The sequence below is a fragment of the Paramormyrops kingsleyae genome, chromosome 3, assembly GCF_048594095.1.
Source record: "Paramormyrops kingsleyae isolate MSU_618 chromosome 3, PKINGS_0.4, whole genome shotgun sequence".
NCBI classification, from domain to species: Eukaryota; Metazoa; Chordata; class Actinopteri; order Osteoglossiformes; family Mormyridae; genus Paramormyrops; species Paramormyrops kingsleyae.
Window position 1 is genome coordinate 24110578 of NC_132799.1, and position 18332 is coordinate 24128909.

Consider the following 18332-nt stretch of genomic DNA (forward strand, 5'->3'; position numbering starts at 1 on the left):
GACCCATCAGGCCCATACAAGGACAAGGAGCCACATCTCCCAGCTTCCTCAGAGTTACCAGAAGTGGCAGTTAACCAACCAGATAGCTCTGCTCAAACCCAGCCAGTTGGTCAGTACATCACCAAGAGAGTCAGGACTGTAAAACCTCCTGATAACCCATCTGCTATAGATTGAGTCTAAGTGTCGCATTGCCACTAGGGGCAGGTGTGGTAAAGACGCCTGTGGAAGTGAAGTGCTAGTAACCTCTCCTTCCAAGTTGTGAGACAGCCCAGTTAGCCATGGTTCAGTGTTCAGTTATTGCTGTATTGGGCTATTGTGACTATCACTAACACTACGGTCTATGGTGTTGGTTACTTGGTAACAAGGAGGAGTAAGCTCTTAGGGAACTTCAGTGTTAGGTCTGTGTTGGCATAATGTTGTTATTGGGTCGTAACTCGTTAGCAGTGAAATGTTGCCCTTCCTTGTTAAGGAGGGGGATGTAATGTACTGCCACCTACTGGCAGCAATAATTACTGTAATGAACGCATGGTCAGTATTGTGAGTTCCGGGTTTCCTCGGTTGTGCGGCTGATGTCAATAAAAAAGCGCAAGAAAGATGGCTGACTGCTAAGTTGCAGGCTCGTGTCTTGTTCTTCCCAATATATTGCATCATACATATTATATGCTGTAGGTCAGTTTTTTTGTGTAACCGGGAGCTAGAATTCGAAACTTGGATACATTGATGGCAAGCCAAAGCCCAAGGAACTGAACCTTATTATCTGCATGCAAAGGACCCCAATTTGGAACTTAATTCACTTGGCTTTCACCATATACATACCCCATCCCACTTTACAGTGCGGTAGGAATGTCTTTATCACAGGTGATGAGGACATTGAATTATCCATTAGTGCAACAGGAGACTTGAATGGACTTTTGAAACAATTGCAAAGGATCTGGTGTATATGTTTTTTACTACCCGGGTAGCCAATTCCTAATTTGGAAACAGTCCCTCAGTTTTCCACTTCTGATTACCTGGTGCTGTCATGTGAAACCTCTTCCACTGTACAAATCTCTTCCTCCTGTGACGTGTGGATCGGCTGTTTGGCCGATGACGCAATCCTGATGATGCAATAACGAGTTCCAAGTTACCTTGTAAGTTTAACTTCACCCTTACAGCGGCAGCAAGTGTTTACATCAATAAAATACGATTGCAAATGTTACTAAATGGCGTGTTTTTATTATACAAAATCGTCTACATGTAGCTTGACAGTATAAGCAACATATATTTTATGCTTTAACTGACATTTTTTTATTATATTAATTTTTAAATATACATTAATTAATGTCACGATCGGGCGTAAGGCGAGCAGGGAAGCAGGCGAAAGCAGCCAGGTAGTCGGGCAAACTTGCGTTTATTGCACGAACGGACTGACAGGTACGGACATCGACAACACAACAATGACTGATCTGGGGATGACTGACTCTGACAAGGACTAAATACACTAGACAAGCCACGGACAACGAGCCACAGGTTAGAACAATCAGGGCAAAACAGGAGGTAATGAGGTGGGCGTGGCACACATCGGGAGCGGACGGAGCGGGGCGTGACATAACCCCCCCCGAAAGGCGCGCACACCGGGCGTGCCCGAGAGGAGGCGACGGACGGGACGAGGGAACAGGACCTGAAAGACAAAAGGCAAAACATCAACCAAAGGCGGGGACCGGAAACAGGACAGAGGAACAAAACAGGAACAGGGACCAGAAGAACGACAAGACACAACAAAGAACAGGAAACGCAGACAGGCAAACAGAGAAGGGGGACACAGAGGGAACACCCACAGGCGACACGAAGGGGCCAGGAGTGAACAGAGGAGACACAGAGGGCAGAGGAGCAGAGACAGGAGGCAGAAAGGGAAAGGGAGGAGGAGCAGACAGGGGAGACCAAACTGGAACGGAAGGGGGACAAAGGGGAGCCCGAGGGAGCCCAGGCGGGCGACGGGCAGCGGCCGGAGGGGCCGCAGGGGAGAGGGAGGAGGGAGCAGGAGGGGACCACCCAGGGGCCAAGGGAACGGGACGAGGGAGTGACGGAGGGGACACGGAGGGAGCAGGAGGGAACACCAGTGAAGGCAGGCAGGAGGGGGAAGCCGTGGCAGGCGGAGGCGCAGCCGGAGCCGGCGAAGGCGCCGTCCGATGCTCAGCCGGAGCAGGGGGGCCCGGAGGCGGCCGACATGGACCCGGAGGCGGGACCGAGGACCGGCACCGAGAATCCAGGGGGGGACCCGGAGGGGACCGCCGACCCCGAGCCGGAGGACCCGCAGGCAGCCAGCGAGCCACAGCCAGGGGCCGCGGGCAGGACGGGAGAGGCGGCCTCGGACGGGGCCGCGGGCGTGTAGCCAGCAGGAGGCGCCTCGGCGGGCACCTCAGGCAGAGTGGAGGCAGCTGCAGGCGTGCGACCAGCAGGGAGCGCCACAGCGGGCGCCGCCATCACACGGCCAGCAGGGAGCGCAACCGCAGCCACCTCAGGCAGTTCAGGAGCCGGCAGGACGGGCGAGACAGGCAGTTCAGGTGCCGGCAGGACGGGCGAGACAGGCAGTTCAGGTGCCGGCAGGACAGGCGAGACAGGCAGTTCAGGTGCCGGCAGGACGGGCGAGACAGGCAGTTCAGGTGCCGGCAGGATGGGCGCCGCCGTCACATGGCTAGCAAGGGGCACCTCGGCATGCACCTTCGTCGTGCGGCCAGCAGGGGGCGCCTCGGCGGGCGCCACCACCACGTGGCCAGCCGGGAGTAGGCAGCTCGGCGGCAGCTGCAGCAGGCGTTGCCGCGGGCAGATCGGCGGCAGCTGCAGCAGGCGTTGCCGCGGGCAGATCCGGATCAGCCAGGTCCGGAGCAGGCAGGAGGGGTGCCGAGCGCGTTGGCGCTGTCCCTTTAAGGGCTCTCGGGACCCGGGGAATGCCGTCCCGCAAGGCGCGTATTCCCCCTTGTCCCAGGCGCGCCGGCCGGTAGTTATAAACCTCCATTGGAGGTGGCTTTTCCGGATAGGAGATGGCCAGGCGGGTAGCGGCGGTGTCATCCCAGGGGAGCGGTGAGCCCTCGTGCTCCCTGGCTAACTCCCAGGCGGGGAGCAGAGAGCACGCTCCCAGGAAGAGCGTCGGGGCGGCTTCTTCCCCTTTCTGCCTTCGCCTCTTTTTCTTCCGCCGGCCGGGACAGGGAGGTGGAGGCGGGGGTACCTTTGAGAGGGAGAGCGGCGACTGCCGCCTCTCCTTCCATGTGCAGACGAGCTGCTGCAGGAGAGCGCGCACTTCCGCCATGGCGTGCGCTTCGGTACTTGGGGTGACTCCCTGGAGGAGATCCCAGCTCTGTTCCACTAAACTGAACAGAGCGGGGTCTTTTTGGATCTCCGGCTGCTCTCGCCAGTAACTCACCTCGTGCAGCAGGACGAGCCACAGATCCTCGTCCTGCCGCGGTGAGTCTTTGGGGAGATCAGTCATTCTGTCACGATCGGGCGTAAGGCGAGCAGGGAAGCAGGCGAAAGCAGCCAGGTAGTCGGGCAAACTTGCGTTTATTGCACGAACGGACTGACAGGTACGGACATCGACAACACAACAATGACTGATCTGAGGATGACTGACTCTGACAAGGACTAAATACACTAGACAAGCCACGGACAACGAGCCACAGGTTAGAACAATCAGGGCAAAACAGGAGGTAATGAGGTGGGCGTGGCACACATCGGGAGCGGACGGAGCGGGGCGTGACAATTAATAAGTCAATGAAACAGTTCTTATCAAGCTAAATATATGGTAATAATCGATTATACATATCGCAATTTAGCTAAATATACATTACTAATCTAATAAAACGTGAGTTAAACCTAGCTAAAATGTAAACAATTTTTATAATATATAATAAAAAAAAAAACACCTTTTAAAAAATTTACTGGCTGGCATGGACTCTGGAAAAGTAAAGTAGGAAAGTAGCTACACCTGCTTGAAAAGCTGCTAAATGTGGCTAGATGACGGCATGGGGTGATTAGCATATTGATGACGTCATGTCGTATTTGCATTCTGCCCAGTATCAGATGGAGTTGGTCAGGGGGGGGGCAAACTCAATTTTCAAATGACAGTAATTTTAAATTACACTACCATCACAGCCCTAAAATTTAGTCAAAATGGTGTTTTCAGATGAAAACTGCATAATATGGTTAAATTATATAGCCTATGGCATTCTGAGCAAGTTTCCTTATCGAGGCGGGGTTCTCTAGAGGAAGGGGTTCACTTCAGCCACACCGGCCGTACTGCCCTAACAAGGGCTCTGAGCATTACACTTTGGAAACGCATTAACTCTGAGACGTCCAGAGAGGAATCTAGGAATTTTTGAAGTGGGGGCATAAGAGGGGCAATAATTCTAAAGAGCTAATGGTATATTTTGAATCGGTGAGTGACAGGGGCAGAGGCACTCCGGGGGCCAATCAACTTTCAGCTGGGGCCAGTGCCCCTGTGGCCCTGCCCCCGTATGTACCCCTATGACTTGTACTGAACTCAGGTATCTTATATCTGAGGATACGCCCAGCATTTCCGGCCTCACACAGCACGCAGGCCTGCAGGCTTTTGGTGTTTTTTTTGTATCATCATTAGAGCGATTATCTGGAGGAAAAAGGTGTAGGATTTGCTGACTGACTCACTTTCCTGCAGGGGACGTGATTTCAGGCGTTGTCCTGTAAGCTCCCACTCCCAGTACGAGTTTTACAAAACAAAATCAAATTACTAAGGAACGCTAGACTGCATTATGTACACAAAACACCTTTAATATATTGTAATAGTTCTGTGGTAGCTCTCATTGGCTGTTGTGGGAGGTGCATCATGGGAACAGGGATTATGCTGGAGTTTTGCTCATTATGTGTGCATGTTCTGGGCTTGCAGGTGAAAGAGCAAGCTGCACATGTTCTTGTGTGTGTTGTGTTGTATGAGCAAGCTGATGATGGATGTCCAGACTCACCATGGATGTAACAGGTATGGCAAATGATAACTCGGTGGGTCTGGCCTCTATTATCATGCTTGCTCACAGGGTTATGCTTGTGTGCATCCTAGTCTCTAGGGGACGCACTGGTAACAGGTTGGCCTTTTTAAAGGCTGGTAAAAACAAACAATAAAACCTGGCCGGTTCCATTACTGGTTCAAGGAGCATAACTTGTGTGCGAGTGTGTCATTAGCGGCTCTCTCCCTCAAGAGAACTGTTACACTGGTATCAGAAGTGGGATGGATATCACCATGCTCCAGGAGGTTGAGCGGCTGATTGGATGGCTGGAGGGAGACTGTAAGAAGACCCGGGAAAGACTTGACAAGCCGGCGGGAAGCAGCGCCCCCAGACGGAAGCGGCAGGCAAGCGCATGTTAGCGAATGGGGTTATCGAGCCATCAAATAGCCCGTGGTTGGCACCAGTAGTCTTGGTGAGGAAAAAGGACGGGGGGTGGCAGTTCTGCGTCGATTATTGGCGGCTCAACGGGGTGACGCGTAAAGACTCGTACCCACTTCCGCGCATCGACGAAGCACTGGACCGAGTCTCCGGGTCCGCATGGTTCAGTTCGCTAGACCTGCGCAATGGTTATTGGCAGGTGGCGCTGGCCCCGGAGGCTCGGCCCAAAACGGCGTTCTCGATTGGCCAAGGTCTGTGGCAATTCCGAGTCATGCCGTTCGGGCTCTGTAATGCCCCAGCCACCTTCGAACGCTTGATGGAGCGCGTGCGATAAGGCATTCCCCCATCACGCTGCGTCGTCTACCTCGATGACCTATTGGTGCACGCAAAAACTTTCGACGCTGAACTAACACACCTGAGTGAAGTCTTCGAAGCCATACGGCGAGCGAAGCTGAAATTACACCCGCGTAAGTGTCACCTGTTTCGGCGTGAGGTGACCTTCCTGGGTCACGTCGTGAGTGGAAAAGGGGTAGCGACTGACCCAGCGAAGGTTAGCGCGGTGAAGGAGTGGCCTGCGCCCTACAACATTCGGCAGCTACGGAGCTTCATGGGGCTAGCCTCGTATTACAGGCGGTTTGTACGGGACTTTGCCACAATAGCGAGCCCACTAAATCAAAAAGGGGCTGTGTTTGCGTGGGGTGAAGACTGCGAGCGTGCATTTTCCACCTTGCGTTCCGCATTAGTCACGGCACCCATTTTGGGACACCCAGACGCCACTCGGCCATTCGTGCTCGACACCGATGCGAGCAACGTAGGCATTGGAGCCGTTTTGGCTCACGAAAACGGTCCAGTATTAGCCTATTTCAGCCGCGCACTGTCGAAGGCAGAGAAAAACTACTGCGTCACAAGGAGGGAGCTTTTGGCGGTAGTGGCTGCGGTGTCGCACTTCCGCCCGTACCTCTACGGCCAAAAGTTCCACCTCCGCACTGACCACGCCTCCCTGACATGGCTCATGAGTTTTAAGGAGCCAGAAGGACAACTCGCGCGGTGGTTAGAGGTACTGCAGTCATACGATTTCTCAATTCAGCATAGGGCAGGGCGCTCGCACGGTAATGCTGATGCGCTATCGCGGCGTCCATGCGGCGACTGCAGACACTGCTCACGCGGGGAGGAGGGCGAAGCGTCAGCATGCGGGGAGATTGTGCGGGCGATACAAGACTGCGAGATAGCTGAATTTGACCGCACGCGGTTGAGCGAAGAGCAAGGGAAAGATCCCGTAATTGGTTCAGTATTCCGCTGGGTGCGCGAAGCGGCAAGGCCAGATTGGGCGGCAATCAGCGACACGGACAAAGAGCTTAAGGCATTAGCCTCGCAATGGGAGAGCTTGACAGTGAGGGGTGGCGTGCTATTCCGCTGCTGGAAAAAGAGCAGCGGGGGGAGCATGTATTTTCAAACAGTTGTTCCGCGTTCGCTGCGTGAGAGCGTGTTAAAATTGGTACATGGCGCAAAGGGTGCAGGGCACTTCGGCAAAGCTAAAACCTTAGCCCGGTTACGTCAGCGGTTCTATTGGCCCGGGGCGCATAACGATGTGGTGCTTTTTGTCCACCGCTGCGACGCGTGCACGGCGAAAAAAGGGCCGTCGCAGCGCTCACGCGCCCCGCTGCAGGAGTTTCAAGTGGGGGCGCCCATGGAGCGTGTAGGTGTAGACGTACTAGGGCTTTTTCCAATATCCGAACGCGGAAACCGTTATGTGATAGTGGCCATGGACTACTTTACGAAATGGCCTGAAGCTTACGCCGTGCCTGACCAAAGTGCCGCGACCACCGCTAGTGTTCTGGTGGACGAAATGTTTGCGCGCTTTAGAGCTCCAGAAGAGCTCCACAGCGATCAGGGTCGAAATTTCGAAGCAGAGGTGTTCGGCGAGGTGTGTTCGCGGCTGGTGGTGCACAAAACACGCACAACGCCACTGCACACCCTGTGGATCGCCATTTTGATTTCACAGCACCAACGGGATTGGGACCAGCATTTGCCCTTGGTGCTGTGGTCTTACCGTACTGCGGTTCAGGAATCCACCCAATCCACTCCCGCAGTGTTAATGTTTGGGCGTGAGCTGCGCACGCCGGTGGATTTAGTGTTTGGGCCTCCCCCGGAGGCTGAGGTGCCTGGCAAGCCAGGCTTGGAGTATTTTGGCCACCTCCGGGAGAGACTCCGCACAGTGCACGAGCTCACGCGCCAGTCATTGGAGGAGGCTGGGGCGAGGCAGAGGCGCGCGTACGATGCGCGTGCCCGTGGGCGCAGTTTTGCTGCTGGCGAGCGAGTTTGGGTGTTCAACCCCACGAGGAAAAAGGGGGTGTCGCCCAAGCTCGCATCGCATTGGATCGGGCCCTGCACTGTACTGGAGCGCCTCTCGGAGGTGGTCGACAGGGTGAAAATGAGTAAAAGGGGTAGAATTGTGGTTTTACACCTGGATAGGTTAGCTCCTTATCAACCACTTGCCACGGATAGGGAGTTATGTTCTGATAGCAAGCACGACTGTGTTGCAGGTGCGAGCCCCTTGGAAGCCAGTATTAGCCCCTCCACCCCCCTCCAAGCGCAGCCAGAGCGGGGAGGGCGCAGTGTGCGCCGTTCAGGCCGGAGGAGGAGAGCCCCCCCTGCCCTCACTGACTTTGAGCTTGACTTTGCGGCTGGGGACAGCCGAGACTGAGGGGGGGGCAGTGTAATGGTTCTGTGGGAGTTCTCATTGGCTGTTGTGGGAGGTGCATCATGGGAACAGGGATTATGCTGGAGTTTTGCTCATTATGTGTGCATGTTCTGGGCTTGCAGGTAAAACAGCAAGCTGCACATGTTCTTTGTGTTGTGTTGTATGAGCAAGCTGATGATGGATGTCCAGACTCACCATGGATGTAACAGGTATGGCAAATGATAACTCGGTGGGTCTGGCCTCTATTATCATGCTTGCTCACAGGGTTATGCTTGTGTGCATCCTAGTCTCTAGGGGACGCACTGGTAACAGGTTGGCCTTTTTAAAGGCTGGTAAAAACAAACAATAAAACCTGGCCGGTTCCATTACTGGTTCAAGGAGCATAACTTGTGTGCGAGTGTGTCATTAGCGGCTCTCTCCCTCAAGAGAACTGTTACAATATGTATTCCTGACACTGCTTAGCCCTGTCCCAAGCACAACAATAAAACACAACAGAGCCACCCCTCCTGCATCATTTGTATGTTAAAAATTTCCAGGGACTAACATAACGATCAAAGTTCACATGTTCACATGTTTATGTTCACGCGGTCATGACCCTCACACTCTGCACACAAGAACAGCATGTTACAGAAGGTGAACAGCAGCATATGTATAATATTACCCTCGAAAGGGACAACTTGATGTTAAAAAACTGCCTCTTCTGTCACAGGTCCTCCAGAAAGTTCTACGGCATCAAAGCTGGGGATCCTCTTGGCATCGCAGGCGCAGAGTGATGCGTTGCCGATTTCTGCATCTACTCTTCTTAGCGATCTTAGCCGCTGCTCCCGTGACCAGGTCACGCTGTCGTATTCCGCAGATAGTGTCCCTGAAGAGGTGTGTCACTGCACCGTACCCTGCCAGGTTATCTAGGGAGCACTGTGTACAGGGAGAGGGAGGGGCACAGTCACTCGAGGGTGGCAAGAGAGGTGCCGGCCAGCGGGGGCATTCTCACATGGTAACGCTCACACAGGCAGAGATGCATTTTGTCCAGGGAGCCATATCTTAAGCTTCACGTTGGTCAGAAATGAATTCGATTGGGGTTTATTGGTGCTTTACGGTGATGCTTTAAATCTGACTTTAGTATGTATCACTACCGGTTCTGTATGAAAACTTTACTGTACAGACTCATTGTCTAGAAGATGTTTGTGTTGTATGAAAATCCACTGCCAGGAGGAGGCATACACACCCTGGTCAGGGCTCGGACTAGTCGCCGCAGGATGCTGTCCTCGAGCTGTGGACAGAGGCAGGTCACCTGACTGATGCAGCGGAGAAGACAGCAGATGGTTTGGTCCTGACACTGCAGAGAGGACAACACAGCACCATTTCATCCCAGAGCCCGTTCTATTGCTCCACCTTTCAGTACACATCTTTCAGTTTCACACCCCCAACATCCTGTTGTAGAGAAGCGATTCAATCATCATATGACGGACCTTTCTGAGAAGCCTCACCTTGTGCAACTTTTTGAGGCCATGAGGGCTGTTGTTTAGCTGGTCCACATCCTTCCCGTCCAGAACTGGTTCCTGTGGATCCGAGCAGAAGGGCCTTTGAGCCGCCAGGGGAGAGGGGGGCATGACTCTACACCAGTGAGAAGGATCAGCAGGTACTAAACTGACCCGCAACTTCTCCAGCCAGGTCCAGAGCAGACAGCTGAGGACGCCAGGGTCCATTTCTGTGGCAAGTGCCGCCCAGCCGCACTCGTTCCCATTTAGCTCCTTCTGAATGAGAGGGGTGGACCCAGGGAGGATGAATAGCCTGAAAAGCCGCTAGCCGAGAAGCCGCACAGGGAGGACGAGCGGGGACAGGGAGGATGGGTGGCCCGAGGAGCCGAGAGGCCGCGCCAGACACAACGGTGATCGTGCTCACCTGCAGTGCAGCAGACTTCCGCAAGGTCGCATCCCCAGGGGGATCCTGCTCTGCCATTGCCATGGCCACGGCCCCACACGTAGACACCAGGTGGGAGAAATTAGTCCCCAGTAGCTAGAAGCAGGTGAATATTCACCGTTACTTAATTTTCCACGCTTTTATTTACTCATTTTATCTGAATACGGTTCATGCCACATGTCACAGATGCTTATCTCTGTAACCCTTCTTAATAAACACAGCTCAGACTCCCACAGCTCACCTCTGAGCTTGACGTGCACTTAGCCAGCACCGGCACCATCTTGGGATTGAATTTAGACCTCTCTGCGCAGACAGGGCAGCATAAAGCTTGATGTTTCAGGCAGAGAGACCCATCCGTGTTTGACCAGCCATTACAGTGCTGCATTCTAGGGGCACTCAGATCCAAGCCTCCAGGTGCTTCACCATTTAGCTTCAACTCCCCTGTGGTGCCCCCTTCTGGCAGAGTAGGGTACTGCTCAAAGTCTAGATCCTAGAGCACATGAATCCAACTGGTTTATTACACTACATGAAGGCCACTTTGCCAGTGTTATTTCCTGGGTGGTGCCTCACCTCATAGATGGAGACCTTGCCGAGGTCAGAGTCACTATAACTCCTCTTGTTTAGGAAAACCTCCCTCTTCCACTCCAGGAAGCCATCTTGCTCATCCCAGGAAGACCCTGTACAGATAGAGGGCTTCCATGCCGTAGGATCCCTGAGATGGACCGGGAAGTCTGTACTGAGCAGAGTGTTTCTCACCACCTTTGTCAGCTCCAGCACAGCCGCCCGCCTCGCCACCTCCACCTTCCAGCCATGAGAGCACTCTTGGCCCCAAGCCAGGGCCACCAACCTCCTGCAGAGGAAGTCCACCACCTTGGGCACATTCTTCAGGCGACGCGCCTCCTCGCCATGGAGCAGGAGGCCCTGCCGCTGCAGGTGCTGCCGCAAGCTGAAGGGGGCGCCGTGCCTGTGGCTTAGGTCCGGGTACAGCACCAGCTGCGTGGCCAGCAGGCAAGCAAAGCTGAAGACCATACGGATCTGGGCGCGTGTCTGTACAGAGCGCGGCCGCCTGAGCCGTATGTAGTGCACTGCCTCGCTGGGGGTGACGCGCAGCTCGTAGGTCAGGTAGCAGGCGATCAGCACACCTGTGCCCAAAGTCAGCGCACGCGTCTCAGTGCCACAAAGACATGAACTTCACGCTCAGCAGACGATTATCCAGTCAGGGGAGGGTGGGAGCTTAATGGGAGCAGCACACAGGAATCTTCACTCTCCTGGGGGGGTGGAGGGGGGAGGGCAAAGACTTATTCTTCCCATTTCTCTTTTTAAAATTAGTCGAATCCAAAGATGCGGATTTCTGCTGTACCCTTAACCTTAGTGTGAATCAGTAAATATCTCTAAAAATAACACCGAACTATTCCATTTGTGGTGACGGGAACCTGCCGCTTTCTCACATAGTCGTCTTATGATTCTCTCTCGATTTACAGAAGTACATTGGAATGTGTTAGTTTTCAAATTTCCCATCATGCTCTCCTCTTAAACACATATGCAAATATATAGTGGTGAGACTGATGCTTAGGCTCTGAGCACAGGCCCCACCATTTCTCTGACACTCCTGGATAATTTTTCAGGGGGTTAAGGGCCTGGCTCAAGGGTCCAACGGACAGGTGACTATTCTGCTAAGCACAGGATTTGAATTAGCAACTTTTTGATCACAGGCATAGAGAACTAAGCTGCTGAGTGACACACCACCTGATTGATCTGCTGCGTTCAGTGCCAAACCGCAGAAAAGGAGGGGAAGCTCACCAGTGCGGCCCAGGCCCGCATGACAGTGCACGGCGACTCTCCCCTGCCGCACGGCGAACGCTAGCACCTTCACCGCATCCAGCATCCTGGGCAGCGATGCCACGCTGAAGTCCGGCATGCCGAAGTTATAGAAGGAGACTGGAGAGGGGCAAGAGAGGCAGGGGTGTGTCATCCCCAGACGCCGATGACACCGGCTGGGGGGGGGGGGGGGGGGCAAATGCCAACTCACTGCCATTCTCCATGAAGATCTGCGGGGAGTAGGAGAAGCCGGAGTCGGGCTCCAAGGGGGGGCCGCAGTGAGCGTGCTCTCCACACAGCTGCATGTTTATGATGGACCTGATGTTCACCCTGGGGACACGATGCAGGACAGGCAGGGGTGGGGTCAGCTGAAAGCTGATTGGCCCCCAGACTGCCTCTCCCTCATCACTCACTGATTCAAAAACATATAATTGGCTAAAGATAAAATCAGACTGTATGAATTATGACCACTCTTATGCACCTCCCACCTTAAGAAAAGAGAGATCCTACATTCACCCCTGGAGGGGGACGCCTTAGAAGGTGATGTTTTTAGAGGTAATTCCTAAAGCCAATTAGACTTGATAAGGCTTTAAAAAAGAACTTCGAAATCTTTATTAGAGCAAGTGCATAGCAAAGATGAATGGGAAGACAGTTCTGCCTGTACGGAGCATGTCACTGGTGAAAGATGAAGACTCACTTGTGGAACTGCTCGATGATGTTGTAGGTTTGGATGAGCTGTGTAGAAGGTCGTGACATCGCCACGATGTTCTCGGTGATCCTATCCACACAAATGGACTTTCGTTTGCCGTATTATTAATGTAACAGACGATTTCATCCAAAATGACGTACTCTTTAGCCACGTGTGGATGCTGCTAAGCAACTTTCACGTCTCAGATACGCAGTTTAGGACACCGACTAAACCACAGGCATTAGTTACTGCTGCGTGGTTTTGGTTCCTTACCATGACGAGAAGAGCCCCCGAATCGCCTGCTGGCTGGCTCTCCAGCACTCCGGACCCTCGTAGCGGCAGTCCCTCCCCCCGCAGGCCAGCAGGCAGATGATTTTTGGCGGGATGGCTTTGACCAGCGTCTCCCGTGCCTGGGAGTAGGACGGCCGGGGAACCGGAACAGGCAGAGTCATGTCGCGGGTGATGCGATTTCGCTTCAGAAAAAAACGGGCTTGTGTGTCGCTAATGGCCAGGCTGTGGCAGTGGGGCACCGTGCATCTTGCAGCTGCAATTTATGATATGTATATATGCACAGACACATACAAAACTTTAATAAGTTAAAGTTAATAATTTAAATACTTTAAAGCTGTTGTCAACTATAATTAATCCCGGAACAGCACAAGCACAAATATCTTTTTTAATAAACGGTTGCAAATAATCAAGCATCGTTTATATTTTGTCGTCTTTTCGTCATTCAAACTTCTCTTTGGTTTTCCTTATTTTGATTGTACAGCACTTTTACACCAATTGTTTTTAAATGTGCTTTATAAAACCGCTATATTTTACTTTGACTACATTATTGAGATAGCATCATAATTCCATATTTAAAAAAACATAAAATGTTTAAATAACTTACCTATCTCTCAGCTCATTCTTTAAATCCGAAAAGAAGAAGGGAGTTTATGAAATTTAGGTAAAGAGAAGGACAGTGTATGGCGCTGCCTCCCGAGCACCGAAGCGTTTCTGCTGACCTCGCTTCCCTGCCTGATCCTCATTAGCTACAGTATAAATAGCGCACAGTGGCTTGTACTACATAGCGGGGTTACGGGCTTATCGGGGTAACTTGTCGGATTTAAGGTACCACAGTTTAAAAGGACTTCATATTCGTTCACTTCATTTTGCCCAGACTACCTTAAATCCGACAAGTTACCCCGATAAGCCAGTAACCCCGCTTCGTAGTACAGGCCCCAGGTATCCGTGAATGATTAGCTTTATTACATACGACGACACCAGCTCATGTCACTATGCCTGCAAGTGTTGATCAACAGCATACAGCAGTAGTAACCATCATAAAATCATCTTATTTCTTTCATTTACTCCCGTGATCCTGGTTGGTTACAACAGTTTAAATACCAGCTCCTTGATATCGCACCGACAGATGGCAGCAGAGATGTGGCCGTTTGTATTGTAAATACGAAAACAGGGTTTCTTTATTAAAATGTTGCTAAGTACCCAGTACTTAGAAACAGAGCAGTATCTTACATGTCAAGGCTGAAAGTCATATTCGGTTTATATGTTTGATTTGTGTGGCACTTCTGTTTTAATGTTTTATATATAGGCACTTTTTTATACAGTGCAGACAATGGCACTTCTAACAAAGTATATGTAGTGAATGGCAGAGAGGGGGACTCGCTGCTAACACAGTATGTATATGCAGTGAATGGCAGACGGGGGCCATCACTGCCAATACAGTATTTGAAGTGAATGGCAGTCAGGGCCCCCTCACTGCTGACACAGTACATATGCGGTGAATTGGAGACAGGGGGAGCCCCACTGCTAACACAGCATATATGCAGTGAATTGCAGACAGTGAGCCCTCACAGCACACACAGTGTGGACCCACCCACTTAAGGAGTGTTTGTGTGCTTGGCAAGGGGGCTGAGAATCCCAAACTGAATTCCCATTTCTAGGTGACCACTAGGGTTCTGGCAAGAATGCATCTCCCTGCCTCTCATCTGGAGCACTAGCTCTAAAGCAGGGTTGTCAAAACTGCCGGAGCCCTGCAGTTTTTGGTTTACCCTCATTTAACACACCTGATTAAACTCCTTGTGCTAATTACCACAACTCTCGAGCGGAATTATTTATGATGGAAAAGGGAAAGAACTAAGCTACTCCAGGACTGGAATTTGACACCCCTGCTCTAGACTATGTCTTTGAACTGGGTAAAGATAGCAGTGCCCTCTATAGGACAGTCTGAGTATGACATCACCATTATGCTTACAGTCCACGCTTAAGACCTTAACACCAGGGGGCAGAATGTCACTGGCAGTATTCCCATTTAAATTCACTTCTTTTTGCTGCAAAAGTGTTAATCCTGTGCAGCCCATTATGTGACAAACAGCCACCGCGGGCGCCATCTTCTGGGGGGAAATGGTATAACAAACCACTGGCGACAGCCCCACCCCCCCAACCTACCACAAGATTCACCGCCAGCATGAGGAACGGCGTCCCGGACCCCGAGACGTCCACCAGCACCACGGCAACGTTACATTCCTACATCTCACAGCACCAGATTGCTATGTCTATTTCTGCTGCCAAACTTTTCTTTTAAAAGGACTTCCAGAGAAACGTGAGTTTTTCCTACGTTTTATTATTTTGTTTTGTACAACAAACCGTTTGACCCCCTTGGAGGTTTTGAATCCCATGCAGGGCTCAGAGAGGGAGGTAATGGAATGTACACACTGGAGACCCTCGCGGGCAGAAAAGCACAAGACTGGATTCCTACTGAGCCCAAAGAGCAGCTCCTCCACCACAAGGTAAGACCTTCACATGCTCCACTAAGCTTGTCTGGAGATCTCCGATCGCCTTAAAAACATGCACTCGCTTAAAAGTCTCCATCACAGCACCAGTTACACTGGGAGGTGTGTTTATTGCATCATGTACTGGTCCCAGCACAGCAGTTCCACCGTCCAGTCTGTTTTCCCACTAGTTCTTCTTTCTCCATGTCCCGCTACTTCCCTGAAAATCATTCTTTACCGTGGGGTGGGGGGGGCAACCTGGTCAGTTATAACAGGGTAAGATGAGCAGGGGTGGAGACCCACACCCCTCCTCTGCACCGCACCTTAGTCCATTTCCATGGTAACCTTACACCGTCTAAAAACATGCAACCTAAAATGTTTTGTGGAGATGGGTGGGGGGACTCTAAAAGAGGTAAAGGCAGAGGATAGACAAAAAAAAAAGAAAAAAAAAGAAAAAAAAAAAGTACAGTCCATAAAGCGAAGGTGTAGCAGACAGACACACTGATAATTTAGACAGTTTCTTGGTTGAAATCCCCGCCATCCGCTCCCTTGTGTGCCTTTCTGGGCTTGGTCGCCTTCACGCCACCTGGCACTCTGCTGCCACCTAGTGCTTGGAGAGCTCATTGGATAACCAGTCCAGCCCTTCGTAGAGGCCTGTGCCCTGTGTGGCACAGGTTGCCTGTACATGCCACTGGAGAGGGAGGGGGAGAGGGAGACATGGAGACATTGGCTTCACTCTGCAAAGACCATCCCTGATGCTCAACTCAGAGTTCAGTTTAATGCCTTCAGATCCATTAAGGTAGTAAGGGAGACCCTCACCCCCCAGCAGTTCACATTCTTGCTCCCGATCCCTAGGACACTTACGGTTCTGCTCCGCAGGCTGTGAAGGCCCAGTTTGTCTGTCAGGTCGCTCACTGGCATGGCGTTGGGCAGATCTTGTTTGTTGGCGAAGACCAGCACAACGGCATCACGCAGCTCATCCTCCTGCAGCTGTGGAGAAACACAGTACAGGTACGGGTCAGTTAAACCGCATCCATCTTGGGGTCCGGGAGGGGGGACATGCCCCCGCAGTGTGAAGAAATGTAGCCCTCAGGAGAGCATCACTGAATTAGCCTGTGTGACTGTAAATGAGCAGGAGGCTCTGTGGAGACACAGGAAGCTGCAGGAAGTCATGTCTGCTTGCGCCAATGGCTGCGGACCACGCAGATACCCACCATTTTGGAGAGCTCCTCTGCTGACTCTGCTATTCGCTCACGGTCGTTGCTGTCCACGACAAAGATGAGACCCTAGGGACCAGACAACAGCTCAGAGTCAGCGTGACAGAGAGACCTGATCGGGGACACTGTCAGAGCAGTCAGTTAGGCCAGCCAAAAGATCAGAGAGCTAGATGTGGCTCAGAATTGAAGCCAAGCCAAATATCTCGAAATGGAAAGGAGGTAAATCAGACCAGGAGGGACACCTTCACTATCCAGCTGATATGGCAACCAGGTGAGAAACCAGCAATCTTTCAAAGAGCAGTATGGCAGTATGAGTTTAAAATGGTGTTGAGGATATTTACTGATCTCATCTACTGTCACAACTCAGTTACATTTTAGTTTGGTTTTTAACATTTGTGGCTCAGTGATGGAGGACACAGAGGTCCTACAGGTGGAGAAAAGACAGACCTGCGTGTTCTGGAAGTAATGTCTCCAGAGAGGCCGGATCCTGTCCTGGCCGCCCACATCCCACACCGTGAAGCAGATGTTCTTGTATTCCACAGTTTCCACGTTGAAACCTGTCAATCAGGTCAGCAGAGAATGATCAACGCTTGAAGATGTTTACAATGAAACTGGGACACAGTCACAACCTGGAAAGCTTCAGATCGAAAGCAGTATGGTGACTGGGCCAAAGAGTACATGGTGACAGAATGTCTCTCTTCAACGCAGATCTTACCGATGGTTGGAATGGTGGTCACAATTTCTCCCAGTTTCAGTTTGTACAGGATGGTGGTTTTCCCAGCAGCATCCAAACCCACTAGAGAGAGAGAGAGAGAGAGAGAGAAACAAAACTGCTTTAACAGTGCAAAACTTTACATAGAAAAGTTAAGAAACCTTGCATCTAGATTGCACAACCAATAACATCATGAGCACATTAAAGGGTTATCAAATAACCCTGCTTTTGTCCATCTCAAGTCAATGTGCGAAACCGGTGACAGCTTCGTGCGTCTGAACGCGAACTCCGCTCCCGTCCTCCATCAGGCAGACGCGTCACGCTACAGGTAAGGGATACCCGTCTGAGAAGAGCCGCCGCTTTTACAAACGGGTCACAAAGCATAACGTACTGCGGTGCCTGTGATATGAGTGCGACTTGAGTAAGGAGTCAATCCACCTGTTACCTCTATCCTCAGCACATCAGCTCCATGTCAGTCCGGGAAAACTAACGACGCCCCACACCCTGGCTAACAGCCCCACTGACATCTTACGCTTCTACCCCCGACTCCCCCACCATATGGAATAAAGCGGGCAGTAACGGTTCACGGAAAATCACTCGTGTGTCATTAAAAAAAGTGCGTAGTATGAGTCTAGCAGGCACCGTAAGTGTTAAACTAGCGCCACTGCTGCTAAACCTCTGATCCTGCTGAAAGAGCCGCATCGAAGCCCTTTCTTTTCCACACAACTGTCCCTCCCTTCCTTCCAGTACTCACCCATAAGGATCCTCATCTGCTTCTTGCCGAAGAGCCTAGAAAACAGCGATGAAATTGTGAGTCCCATCTTACTCGCACAGACAAGCTACTTCAAATATCCCTAACCAGCAGTTCGTAATACAAGGCTCGAATCCTCCGCTGATATTTATCCTCCCCCGTCTCGGAAGAGAACAGGAGTACGGCCCCCCTCTGGCTACAGTGCCACGTCCGGGCCAACGAGGCGGAAGTGACGCGTCACCCCCTCGCGCAGCCCCAACTTCCGGTGTTGTTAAAATGTTATTCTGGTACGAAAGACCGTTCAACTGCATCTATTCTTATATTCCTATATATAGTTACTGCATTTTTCTGTTCATCA

General features: G+C 51.8%; 2 protein-coding genes across 5 annotated transcripts; both read right to left on the reverse strand.

The window, feature by feature from the left end:
• Positions 1 to 8104: 8104 nt before the first annotated feature.
• Positions 8105 to 15030, reverse strand: LOC111846128 (protein tyrosine phosphatase domain-containing protein 1). 4 transcript variants are annotated; one of them, XM_072709910.1, is made up of 12 exons: positions 13413 to 15030; positions 12791 to 12927; positions 12527 to 12607; positions 12041 to 12159; positions 11812 to 11949; positions 10582 to 11153; positions 10253 to 10501; positions 9994 to 10107; positions 9744 to 9845; positions 9579 to 9650; positions 9317 to 9427; positions 8105 to 9006 (listed from the first exon to the last, which is right to left on the reverse strand). In XM_072709910.1, the coding sequence occupies exons 3-12, from the start codon at positions 12583 to 12585 to the stop codon at positions 8824 to 8826; spliced, it is 1719 nt and encodes a 572-aa protein (XP_072566011.1). In that variant the 5' UTR covers positions 12586 to 12607; positions 12791 to 12927; positions 13413 to 15030; the 3' UTR covers positions 8105 to 8823. The 4 variants fall into 4 exon arrangements, with proteins under 4 accessions (XP_072566011.1, XP_023671788.2, XP_023671787.2 ...); XM_023816020.2 differs by having other exon boundaries at positions 9744 to 9842; positions 12791 to 13061; XM_023816019.2 differs by having other exon boundaries at positions 12791 to 13061.
• Positions 15031 to 15126: 96 nt separating this feature from the next.
• Positions 15127 to 18207, reverse strand: LOC111846134 (ADP-ribosylation factor 4-like). Its single transcript, XM_023816025.2, has 6 exons — positions 17978 to 18207; positions 17227 to 17307; positions 16959 to 17068; positions 16509 to 16580; positions 16159 to 16284; positions 15127 to 15985 (listed from the first exon to the last, which is right to left on the reverse strand). The coding sequence occupies exons 1-6, from the start codon at positions 18042 to 18044 to the stop codon at positions 15899 to 15901; spliced, it is 543 nt and encodes a 180-aa protein (XP_023671793.1). The 5' UTR covers positions 18045 to 18207; the 3' UTR covers positions 15127 to 15898.
• Between the last annotated feature and the right edge of the window lie 125 nt (positions 18208 to 18332).

What these genes read in the sequence shown, in the direction of transcription:
- LOC111846128 (XM_023816019.2), bottom strand. Translation starts at nt 12,969, where the DNA reads ATGACTCTGCCTGTTCCGGTTCCCCGGCCGTCCTACTCCCAGGCACGG. An exon ending in GATCTTCATGGAGAATGGCA is followed by an intron (nt 11,950 to 12,040) that starts GTGAGTTGGCAT and finishes GCCCCTCTCCAG; the next exon opens with TCTCCTTCTATAACTTCGGC. An exon ending in AGTGCACGTCAAGCTCAGAG is followed by an intron (nt 10,108 to 10,252) that starts GTGAGCTGTGGG and finishes ACCTGCTTCTAG; the next exon opens with CTACTGGGGACTAATTTCTC.
- LOC111846134 (XM_023816025.2), bottom strand. Translation starts at nt 18,044, where the DNA reads ATGGGACTCACAATTTCATCGCTGTTTTCTAGGCTCTTCGGCAAGAAG. An exon ending in CAGAGGAGCTCTCCAAAATG is followed by an intron (nt 16,285 to 16,508) that starts GTGGGTATCTGC and finishes GTTTCTCCACAG; the next exon opens with CTGCAGGAGGATGAGCTGCG. An exon ending in ACAGCCTGCGGAGCAGAACC is followed by an intron (nt 15,986 to 16,158) that starts GTAAGTGTCCTA and finishes CTCCCTCTCCAG; the next exon opens with TGGCATGTACAGGCAACCTG.